General features: G+C 38.2%; 1 protein-coding gene across 3 annotated transcripts in view; it reads right to left on the reverse strand.

The window, feature by feature from the left end:
* Positions 1-2,618: 2,618 nt before the first annotated feature.
* Positions 2,619-12,876, reverse strand: part of BLTP3B (bridge-like lipid transfer protein family member 3B) — a 62,155-nt gene continuing 51,897 nt past the window's right edge. For all 3 annotated transcript variants that reach the window (XM_086750909.1, XM_086750917.1, XM_086750924.1), the window contains exons 18-21: positions 11,431-11,687; positions 9,474-9,582; positions 5,353-5,522; positions 2,619-4,621 (exon numbers count right to left, since the gene is read on the reverse strand). In XM_086750909.1, the coding sequence (XP_086607035.1) occupies positions 4,496-4,621; positions 5,353-5,522; positions 9,474-9,582; positions 11,431-11,687 (662 nt within the window). In that variant the 3' untranslated portion in view covers positions 2,619-4,495. The remainder of the gene's footprint in view (positions 4,622-5,352; positions 5,523-9,473; positions 9,583-11,430; positions 11,688-12,876) is intronic.

Raw genomic sequence — 12,876 nt, forward strand, 5'->3', positions numbered from 1 at the left:
GATAGGACAAGGAGTAATGGTTTTAAAATAGAGAGGGGTAGATTTAGATTGGAAATTAGGAAAAAAATTTTTACAATGCAAGTTATAGAACACTGGAACAGGTTGCCCAGAAAGGTGGTGGAGGCCCCATCCCTGGAAACGTTCAAGGCCAGGCTGGATGAGGCTCTGAGCAACCTGATCTAGTCGGGAATGTCCCTGCTCCTTGCAGGGGGGTTGGACTAGATGACCTTTGAAGGTCCCTTCCAACCCTAACCATTCTATGATTCTATCCAAAATACACAATGGCCAATAAGCACATTTTAATTAATAACTAGATAATTCAAAGATACAGTGTCTAACCCTTCCTTACACTCATGAAGCAGTTTATGGTGCTTGAACCTTGTACAAATTCGTAATTACTTCACTGAAGTGACAGCAGGTTTGGCCCTCTACATGCAATGGAGACCATCAAATTAAAATAATTTACTAAAACAAATTTCAAAGAGAAATAATTCCAGAAATGTGAAGTTTTAAATTTATATATAGGAATGCTAAAAAATATTTAGAATTGTAACTATGCAGCTTCTATTTACTATTAATCTTAATATTTATGCTTTTTCTTAATTTGACTGAAAAACAGAGCTTTGTTCCTCCAGCACGAGACCACTATTCCTAGCCTTTCACTATACATTTTTTGCATCCCTTAATACTGATTAACATGACCTTTGTGCTGCTCTTGCTTTCAGATTCCATGCTGTTACTACGTAATACAAGATCAGGAGGTACACTTACCGCAAAATTAAACAGAGGGCAGCTTAGTGCAGATTGCCTGCACCATTTAAAGTGATGTGTTTGCCTCAATACATTAGAGATGTGCTTCAGCACTGCAAAGCCTGCTACTAGGTTCATAATGACAGGTATCTTCATTGAGGTAGAGAAAATGGGGCTGCTATTCAGAAGAGAGTCAGCAAAAGTGAAGTGGAACAAGTTAGAAGGGAAGGGGAAAAAAAAAAAAAAAAAAAAGATAAGGTTGTGTTGCAGCACTGTCAAAAAACTCATTTCCCTCCTGGAGGGATGAATTAGTGCATGTCACAGCAAGTACCCACAACTTCACTGCTACTTAATGTATTAGCAAGGTGATTTTCTGTTCCTACAACAGATAAAGAGACATTGATTTATATCAACAGCTGAATCGGAATCTGAAGTACTCTCTAAAACTTGCAGATAGCAACAGTGAGCTGAAAGTCTACTTCAAACATTTTATGATGAATGTTCTAAGAACGAGACCAATAACGTGCATACCTTTTTATACAGAAACCATTTTCTCCATTGTTACTTACCTGAAATCTGGTCACTACAAGGAGTTTGCTTCTGCAATACATTTGTACATTTTGTACTCTTGGAATTGTAGATGCTTGATAAAGTCTTTACTTTTATTATCACATTCCCCTTACATTTATTATAAATTTATTATGAATAAAAGGTAACCATTATCATGTCAGACTTAGGAAGCGTTCTGTAGCTAGCAATTATCAGTTAGAGATCGGTTAAGATCCTAGTTTATGACTTCAAGTCAATTCCTAGGGGAGAGAGTGTACAAACAGACATGGCTAACGGAACCAGGAAATAATGGACTTAGGCAAGAAAAAAAAACAAAACACCCAAAAACCCAATAAAGCCGTTCCCTGCTCCCTCCCAGCCAGTACCATGGTCCCCTGTGCCAACAGCCATGGTCAGTTTAATCCAGGGACTGGAATAGCTACTGCTATGAAGCTGGAGCAGTGACATAAGAGAACGGGCATAATCTCTACGAAGCTGCCTCTCAACAGGCCTCTTGTAAGTAATTCGATAAGGCCACATAATTTTAAATCAAAATTGGTGTTACCCTGAGAACTGGAACAATGCATGCCACAATAATTCAATGACATAGCCTGGGAAAGGGCACAGCCTCTTCAAGGTGAGCTAACTTGAAAGCTTTATTACACATTAAAACAGTATTTGTAAACAAGCTGAATGAGTATTAAGCTAATCTGCAGACTAGTTTAAATTTCTAAGAAAATGTAAAATAAAACTTGGTAACAGTTTGCCTGCAAGACTTCTAGAGTCACTCTTCTGCATACACTGAAGTTCTCCAAACTCTGTTCCATTTAGCTCTTTGCAGAATAAAAGCGATGATTCATTCAATAAGTTTCATATCTAGGATTTAAGGTGGTTATGAACACTAGCAGAGCCCTGAGAATGAATTAAGCCTTTTCATTTAATCTGAGGCCGTTAACCGCTATTTTTAGTATAACCTATTAAGGCTTTGTACTTTCAAACATTAATAAACTAATTCTCCCTCTTCATTTTTTCAATAGCAAAACTTATGTAAGAGTGACACAGTACTATCACCTTCAGTAATGTCAAGTCCACAACCAAGAATACCCATCTCTTCTGAATTGTCCACAGATGATGCTCATGACTGCAAAACTGCCATGAAGTAGAAATCTATTAATTTATAATGAAGTGTAAGAAAGCAATACCCTGAATTTCAACATGTGTACGGAGAAGAGCTGGTTTGGGTTGTTGCTTTGGGTTTGGTTTGTGTTTCTTTTTTTGTCAAAAGAAGTAGGTACTAGCATTGTGCAATAATAAGGACAGGCATTTCATATTGCTGTTTATTTCTTTTTAAAAATTAGACAACTCTCAATGTATTATTCCAGCAACATGCTACTAAGCACTCTATCCATTCCTTTACTCAGAATAATTCTAAATAGATCTTGGCAGGGATAAACCAAGTTAGAATTACTAACTTTAATAGTACCCATCAGAATTAAACCAGTTGAGAACTCCTCCCCTCTGACATAATATTTGTGTGAAATTGGACTACTCATATTTAATACTGTGTTCTCTGAAATACCTTTTGAAATATAAATATTTCGTTTCTCTATTAGAAACAGTTGTGTGTATATTTTTTCATCTTATTCAGAATAATAAGATAAAAATTTCCATAGGCATTAAAGGAAGTTTCAACTAAGGTTTCATAAAGCAGGCTTTAAAATAGTGCCTGAACCAGTTCTTTCACAGAGTTCTTAATTAAAATCTATATACTTTCAATAACTATTTTCAGCAGTGTAAATTATATGTCCTCCAAAAAGTCATAACGAAAACCATTTTGATTAAAACTAGTTTGACAGCCTGAATATGCAAAGTCAAACCACAGGATACTAAATACTTTTTGAGATTTCTCTGTGTATCTACAAACAAAACTTCCCTCAAACATCCCATGGAGCAGAAACAACTGTGGTAGCAATCAAAGATTTTCAGTTGTCAGATTCAAGGTCACTAGTTAAATTATTCGGTCATTTTTACTTCTAGCAAAAACATTCTCTTACATACATGTAAGTTTTTGCATGTTGTTTCCTAAACTGTTTAGAAGCACACTCTTATATTCTCTATTTTACAGTGCTGTCCTTTTTTATTCATTAATCTGTAACAATTTTTAGCTGAAAAGTATTGTTCAAATTGTACAAATCACCCATGATTTAAACTGTATAATTACATTCCATGTAATCTCACAATTTCATTGGGTAATTAAAAGATTCTTTACAGCTTTTTTAACAAAAAAAAAGCAATATACAATTAATTAATCCCTGTAGGATTCTTCCCCCCTCACAAGCATTGACATTACATATTTAAATACATTGGAACAAATCCTTGGGCATGTCTGATGGGTTGTGCAGAAATCAGACACGCAGGCAAAATGGCTCAAAGCTCACCTGTCACAAAGGGCTGGATCCTAGTGCAGGGCTATGTCCTCATCACAGAAAGAGGGGGGAAAAAAATGTGTGAATGTCTAAATTACATCAGCTGTACAGATACAACGAACCTTCATGCAGAAGGAAAGTCCAGTAGTATGCCCTGTTACTTACATTCTCCAGCATTTCCTGTGGTATTTTAGGAGTCCATATGGAAATCTATAGCACCAGAGGATTATTCTTAAAATCCTCTCTGGGCAAATTACACTGAATTTAGGACCAGTATAGGGCTGGGATTTTAATTTTCAGTAGCTATACTATTCTAGAGGATCTAGCCCATATCGTAATAGTGCAAATGTAACCCCCGTATAGATCCCTTCTGGTAATAATAAAACAACATAACCTTAACAAACAGAGGTACAGTTTGTTAATGAAGCATGGTACATTTTACTCAGTTATGCACCTAGGCACCTTCTTCCATTGCTGAGCCATCCAGTTTTCAGACAACATTTTAAAAAATAACATCTCCTTCGACAATATTAAAAGTAGATGATATGATTTTTTTACAGTATAAATTGTTTTTTTCCAAAGCCATTTCAGTTTAAAATGGGCTGAAAAAAGTTACAATGTTTGATGATAATTTTGGAATAGTAACTAGTTTGAGAAAACTTTATGATAAAAAAAATAACCATGTCTTCTAGTGATTTACAAACAGTATTTTAGATGCCAACGTCACCTGAAGTTCTGTTGATGATGCCTTGCACCAACAGAACACTGTCCTACTGATGGTCAACATTCATCTTCTTTATACGATGCAGCAGGGCATCTTTTTCCATTTGGACCTCAGCAAGAGCCATTTTGGCTTTGGCTAGTTCCTGTTTGAGACATTCGTTTTCTTCAATAAGCTGAAATGATCAGGTTAGAAAAGAGCGTTACCAGTATTCCTGCATACTGTTAACTTTTTCCACTACAGTAACTTTTAAAATACCATATGCTTACATTCATTGCTGAGTGCAGGGACTGAGTCAGCTGCAACTGATTCCCAGTCAATGAGTGTAGAACTGGGAGAGAGGTGTTGCAGTTAGCTCGAAAGGCAAGATCCCCAATGTTTTTAGCTATGCCACTTCCACTCCAGAGTGAATTCAGACACCAGGTTCTGAGGTCTAGGAATGGATTCTTAACCCAGTGGAAAAAAAAAGCCAGATCGATGTACAGGTTTCTGTCATCATCAATTAAAAATCCAGGTATGATTGACAGATTAGTAAGAGCCTAACTGATCGATAAGTAAGGGTCTGACTTAACAGTCTAGCCTGTCTTTGGCAGTTGTGTTGTACAGGGATAAGGCAGATGGGGAGAAGAGGGACTTGCTCCCTCATAAATATCCCTCTAATGCAAAGGAGAGGAATTATTCTGCAGTGTATTATCACCCTATTTAGAAAGTAGTGTTACATTTATTTTGCATGCCTAAGTACTGAGCCATACTATAATATCCTTATTCATATTTTCCATCTCAAACAGATCTCTAAAAAGAAGTAACCCCCAAGCCCACCCCTAGATAATCTAACAATTATGATGATTAATGATAGTAACATAATTTTGAGGGAAAGAAAAAAAAGTCAAAAGGAATTCTTAATACCTCATTTTTAACGAAGTCAGCTGAATCCCTCCTTGACTTAGAAAGTATGGGAATTTCACAACTAGTCTGTGTGGCTTTGTCCTCTGTTTTAGGTCCGAAAGGTCTAGTTGCTTGCTGCAATGCACTACTTGAATTCTTCATCTTTGACACATCATTTACTCTCTGATTGTCTGTATCACAGAAAGATACTTAGAAGTAGTGCTTAGGGTTTTTTGTCTTTTTTTTTTTTTAAGTTTGATTCTTATCAGTCCAAAATTAAAACCACCTAAACAAATATACTTGTAATATTAAGTACATTTATATTTACCTCCAAAAATAAAACTTAATAATAACAAAAATAATTAGAAGTCATATACCCTTTTGGAGGAAGAGAGAAAGGAAAGAAGGCATGAGAAGAAGGAATATGTAGCTTCCAGCTTGAAGAAAATTATCACATTTTTATACTGACCAATATCATCACCACAGAGTATGCATTCTGAATAACAGTTTGAGAACTATTAATTTTGCTGTTAATATACTGTCTCCAGGTCCAAATCAGATTTGAAGACTGCATTTACATTTGAAGACACAGCGAGATAAATCTGCAGGATCAAGTTTTTAACTCAGAAAATCACTTAAATGACTTGGCATTAAAAAAACTTTCTAGCATTTATAACTGAAATGCACTGTAACATCTATTAAAATAGACACGAAGGGAAAAATGAAAGTCATGGTTCTTAGCAGTCTAAAAAATACTGGGTTGATTTTGGGTTTTTTTTTTTCCTTTTTTAAACATTTTCTTCTAAACAAGAGTTTTCTGTTCATTAGCCCCTCCTCCCATCATACACATGCGAGGACTCAAAAATATAGCACTGCAGATACATAAATCACTGCAGTGCAGATAGCATTTGACCTATGCCTTTGAAGTCACTGTACCTGAGGAGTCCATGACAAGAACAGGGATCAAAGCAGTTAAGCAAAAATGGGAAAAAACATGAGCTGAAAAGAACCTTAAAACCACAGATTTTCTCACTAAATTGCTATTTCTTCCAATGTTTAGTATAAAAAGATGACCAAAATGCATTGAACATCTCGAAACACTCAAGCAATGCATTTGAAAGTGTGGTAAAATTAAAATACAGACAAATCACACCACAGCACGCCTCTGAGAAGTCTGGTCCAACTTTGCTTTACCTTCCCATTAGATAGGTGAAGGGGGCATTAAGATCACCCTGCAGCCTCCTCTTCCTCAAGTCATACAATACATTGCATATTGTTGGATCAATATATTCAGGACCTGGAGGAAAAGGGGGGTGTACCCTCTGCAATTTTGTGAACAATACCAAACTGAAGAGTGAGTGACACACTGAGGGCCAAGGCTGTTTTTCAAAGGAACCTGGACAGGCTGGAGAAATGGGCTGACTGAAGCCTTGTGGAGTTCAGCTGAAGCCAGTGTGAAGTCCTGCAGCTGGGATTAAATAACCTCTTGCTCCACTACAGGTTGGAAATCAATTGCACAGAACACAACATTGCAGGAAGTGACCTGCAGGCCTTGATCAAGGTCATGGAGCAGATTCTCCTGGAAACCATGCTAAGGCACATGGAGAGCAAGGAGGTGATTGGTGACAGCCAACATGGCTTCACCAAGGGCAGATCGTGCCTGACCAATTTGGTGGCCTTCTATGACGGGGTGACAGCATCGGTGGACAAGGGACAAGCAATGGATATCATCTACCTGGACTTGTGCAAAGCTTTTGATACTGTCCTGCACGACATCCTTCTCTCTAAACTAGAGAGACATGGGTTTGATGGACGGACCGCTCGGTGGATAAGGAGCTGGCTGGATGGCCGCACTCAGAGAGTGGTGGTTAACGGCTCAATGTCCATGTGGAGACCAGTCACCAGTGGTGTCCCTCAGGGGTCTGTGCTGGGCCCGGCCCAGCATCTTTGTCGGCGACATGGACAGTGCGATAGAGTGCACCCTCAGCGAGTTCACCGATGACACCAAGTTGTGTGGTGCCGTCGACATGCTGGAAGGGAGGGATGCCATCCAGAGGGACCTTGACAGGCTGGAGAGGTGGGCCCGTGCCAACCTCATGAAGTTCAACCAGGCCAAGTGCAAGGTCCTGCACCTGGGTCATGGCAATCCCAGGCACAAATACAGGCTGGGCGGGGAATGGATTCAGAGCAGCCCTGAGGAGAAGGACTTGGGAGTGCTGGTGGATGAGAAGCTTAACATGAGCAGGCAACGCGCCCTTGCGGCCCAGAAGGCCAACTGCATCCTGGGCTGCATCAAGAGGAGCGTGGCCAGCAGGTCGAGGGAGGTGATTCTCCCCCTCTACTCTGCCCTAGTGAGACCCCACCTGGAGTACTGTGTCCAGTTCTGGAGCCCCCAACACAAGAAGGACATGGACCAGCTGGAGAGCGTCCAGAGGAGGGCCACGAAGATGATAAAAGGGCTGGAGCACCTCTCTTATGAGGACAGGCTGAGAGAGTTGGGGCTGTTCAGCCTGGAGAAGAGGAAGCTCCAGGGAGACCTGATAGCAGTCTTCCAGTACCTCAAGGAGGCCTACAAGAAAGATGGGGAGAGGCTGTTCAGTAGGGCCTGTTGCAATAGGACGAGGGGTAATGGTTTTAAAATAGAGGGAGGCAGATTTAGATTGGAAATTAGGAAAAAAATTTTTACGATGAGAGTTATAGAACACTGGAACAGGTTGCCCAGAAAGGTGGTGGAGGCCCCATCTCTGGAAACGTTCAAGGCCAGGCTGGATGAGGCTCTGAGCAACCTGATCTAGTTGGGGATGTCCCTGCTCCTTGCAGGGGGGTTGGACTAGATGACCTTCGAAGGTCCCTTCCAACCCTAACCATTCTATGATTCTATGGTTCTATGATTCTATGATCAACAAGAAGATGTATTATGAGTCAGCAGTGAGCTCTCACAGCAAAGACCAGGCACATAGAGGCTGCAGTATCATTATGCCCCTATACTCAGCACCAGTGAGACCACATCTGGAATATTGGATCCAGTTTTGAATTCCCTAGTGTGAGAAAGATACCAACAGCAGAGGACCACCAAAATAATCGTGGGCAGAAGCACATGATGTACTAATAAGGGGCTCAGAAAGATGTGCTTGTCAAATCTGAAGACGAAAAGGGTATGGCGTGTTCTTAATGCTGCCTTTGCCTACCTACTGGAAGGGTATAGAGAAGACGGACCAGACTTCTCTGAGGTGCTTGGCAAGTGCTCAAGTACATCTGCCTCAAGATGGCAGGACAGAAGGCAATAGACACAAGCTGCAATGAAGGAAACTCTAATTAGACATTACCAAAAAAATTAACCATAAGAGTGACTGAACACTGGGACAGATTATTTAGAGCAGGTTGTGCCTTTTTGATGCTCAATTGACTGACAGAGCATCGAGCAACTTGATCTAATCTGCGCCTGCTCTGAGCAAGGAGTAGGACCAGATGACCTCTAGAGGCTTCTTCCAACCTAGATTAGTCTCTGATTCTTTGACATATCTGTGAAAGGCAACAGTAAAGTTCCAACTCTAAATGTATTGCCTTGTTACAAGTATTTAGTATTTGCCCACACGTGTAGAAAAGAAAATGTAAGTGTATACATGTTTCATTAAAAGTACAAAGTTAAATCACTGTTTAAAATACAAGTCTCAGTTCAATCCCAGCCGTGAAGTGCCAGGACACCACTGTAATACACAGAATTCAAAACCGCTACTTGTACTTCTCAAACTGTCTTGTTTTACAATATGTTCTATTCCTACTCGTAACACAGAGCCACAAAAACAACAGGTCTTTGTAATCTGTAAAGAAAGGCAATTTTTTTTGTTTGGTTTGTAGCCAATCGAAGGAACCTTAGACTTATCAAGACTAAATGACATATTTATGCATATTTTTATTTCTCTCAGATTAATTCAGTTATGGGATGTTATCATAGCCAATTCAAAAGCTTATTTTCTTCTACATGACTACACTTAGAATTGAAGTATATGGCAACACAACTTACACAAATTATCATTGGTTATCTTTTCATTATTAGCCACACGTCTGCACAAATGAAAAAAACAGTATTAATAATAATTAGATTGTTATATTGAAATATCAAGCTGCAGGAACATACAAACCTCTAATGAGAAAGGAGCCATCATCATTTCTTTCTATCCAGAGTATGTCAATATGTAGTTTTATGGGTACCAGCTCAGTTGCCTTGAGATTTTCACGTGGACTGTCATCCTAGAAAATACAAGCATTCAAAAATAAGTTTACCAAGAAATCAAAATAGCCAATTAAGATGTTCAATTAAACATAAGTGGCTTTAATGAAAGTTGAAAGGGAACATTTCAGAGCAGAATTTTCTAATGGGATCTCCACTAAACTTTTACTCCATTATTTTTTTCCTGGGGATCATATTAAAGGTCCCAATTTATCTCTGAAGGAAGTCTGCTGAACTTAATATATACAGTCTGTCTAAAATACTTCAAACTATTTTTACAGACATCTCAATAAGATTATATCCCAACTCAAGACATTCTTTAGCTCAGGAGCTCTCCAAGTCAGAGATAAGAAGCCCATATTATATAGTATCTGATTTTCCCTTGAACTATTTAAAAATTGAATGGGTATAGCTATCATTCTTGAGCAGATTTTGTCTTTTTAGAATTTCGTTTGGGATGACAGCAGCTGCAGTTCAGTTATACTACTCAGCAGAAGAGAAACTTCACAAACTCTGTAGAAACGAATCATCTGTATGGCTGACAAATTGCAGATTTAACATAACAAGTAACTTCACTGTGACTTGTGTGCACTGCTGAGTGAGCTCTTCAGGGCTTTGACTGCCAAGCAGACTCTTATTGCCAGTTTATTAATGTATATTCCCCACCTCAAACAGCTGCTTTCTCAAGAACATTTTGCTTCAATTTGCATTCTTGACAATAAACCAGCACAATCCTGTTTTTAAATTTAAATGACTGTATGTTAAGACTTTGCTTTTTGCATTTGGCCATTCACATTTGTGATACACTGAAATCTGAGGAACAGATTCACAGCTCTTACAGAAAGGGCTACTCCTGTAGTAGAAATGGTCCTCAAGTAGTGCCTAAGGATCCTCTGGGGATGGAAAAGCTGCATCACAGAGGGAGGGAATACTGAGGCACTTAAAGTAGAGCACTACTGAGATAATGATTGCCCTTCCAGTAAAGAATTATTTTAGCAGAATTAAGGCTTTAGCCCCAGCTGCAGAACTAGAGCTGCTATTCCAGTCCTTGTTTTGTTCAAAGTTTATACGAGTGACTGTTAATTTCCAAAGCAATGTTGTAACTGTCTTATCTTTACGTCCGTTTGGGTTTTTGTTGTACACTCCCCCCCACCTTCCCCCAAAAAAGTATCCTTATCTTTGTATTCAATGGTTGTGCAGCACAGAACTCACCATCTCCTTTAAATGTCTGAAAGAAAATCCCCTAGGAGACTTGAAGAGGAGTGTCCTCTTAATGTTACTATTTTAAGCTATGGTGCTCAGAAAAGCTTGCATTATTCAGTGTCTGTTTCCAGGTAGGGCAGAACACGAAATCTGGGTTCTAAGAAACAGTATTCACGTGGTTTGAACTGGAATTCCCATAACCTTTTCCCTTCTTTTGTACTCAACTTTCATTGCAAGAATTATCCTCTATGTAGGAGAGAGAATTAACCACTAAAATCTGTGTTTTCTAATTAGAAAACCATTACTATGCTAAGCAAAAAAGCACAACCAGAAAAACCCACAGTGTGCCTTTAGGAACTTGGTATACCTTACCTATAAAATTCCCAGACACTATCACTGTACAAAAGAGACTGGTAGAGGAGGAAAAAAGTGTAAAATATTGATTCATATAAATAGCTTGGTCATGCAGAGAATTCCCCTTTAGGCATACCATGGAGCTAACCAAATCTATGGATTTTTAAATTGTTTTAATGTTATCTAAAGACCTTACAGAGTATGATACAGTAGTTTCTTTGAAGTTAACTGTATCCAGATTAGTAGGTTATCATCAAAGAAAGAAGAACACAATTTCTTTAGAGCAGCCAAAGAGCTCACTGTTAACATACTTTTAAATTAATCCTTGCATTAGAAACTTTTATCTTCATAGGCATCACTTCTGCAACAGTTTCATCTTCTAGAAAATGCTGAATGTTTGTAAGGGAAGATGTTAGAAATTCAGCACTGAAGTTCTCTACATGACACTGAAGAAAACCATTTTTTACAGCCAGCAGAGAATGTATGACAGCACTAGGCCCACTTTCCCATCTCAATCTGATCTCAGGTGATGAATTAACTGGTCCAGCCAGAGATTTACAGTCAGAACCTGTTGCAAAAGGAAAACAAATTTGCATTAAAATTTTGAAATGTACAAAAAAGCAATTATGATGCAATTATTTCTACCTCTATTGTCCAACTGATTTTCAAAAAGTACTTTAGAAGTATTTTCCATGAATTACAGCGTTGCAAATATAGAACTTCAGAGCAAATTTCTAAGCGTATAACTTCAAAGTACTAAAGAGAAAGAAACAGTACATACAAGTACTAGTACCTCACTGTGACAACAGAAAAGGACAATACACAGGTATCAACGTGCACAAGACATGTTTCCTCAATGACTTGACAATGGAAAAATAATTATTTTGCATGCTTTCCCCCTAACTCCCTCAATTTCAATTCAGAGAAACATTTAAGTCAGTTTACTCTCTCAGGAGATCGGAACTTCCTGACTCAGAAATTTACTTGCTAACACAGAGGAACATAAAAAGCAATCCAGTAATATGGAGAACATGACCACATGGTGCTTCCATTATTTGGGTGGCAGCACATTTGAACCTTAAAAAAACCCTAGCTGTTTCTGTTAGTTTCATTATCTTTAACTGGTAAACTTTAGCTGCAACTTTCAACTAAACAGTTCTAAAAATAAAATAAAATAAAATAAAAGATTTAAGGTAACCAGATATGGGGTGGGGGTGACCAGTATCTATTTGTTGTACAAAAAAGAGGGTTCGCAACCAGAAATAAGTACCCCATGGGATTCTCAAGTCATTTGGTCACTATGATGGCTGACCTACAGAAATTATCTGTATGACAAAAAACATATTCACAGTAATTCACAGTTATTATATTAAGAAGCAAACATTGAAAGTTGAAAGATAGCTGAAATCAAAGTAACTCAAGTAAAATCAACTGAATTATGATAATTTATATTAGTAGATCATCTACCTGTTAAACAAATTTGAGAGAATTAAAACAAACAAACAAAAATGCTTCCTGGTTTAAACACTCAGGAAAGTCTAATGTTTACAAGCTTAGAAATTGGAAAAAAGAAGTGGATAAAGTTAAATTTACAGATGAAGTAAGACTTTATTTTTCTATTTGTGTTTCTTTAATACTATTCTTTCTCCTCTGTCCACATTAGTGACATGCAGTTTATTGTAATCTCCCCTTCTTGATTTCTGCTTGTGCATATATAAGCAATTACCAGAAAGCTGCAGAGAAGGCATATGGGAAAT

The sequence above is a fragment of the Chlamydotis macqueenii genome, chromosome 1 (assembly GCF_036417535.1).
Source record: "Chlamydotis macqueenii isolate bChlMac1 chromosome 1, bChlMac1.mat, whole genome shotgun sequence".
Lineage (NCBI taxonomy): Eukaryota > Metazoa > Chordata > Aves > Otidiformes > Otididae > Chlamydotis > Chlamydotis macqueenii.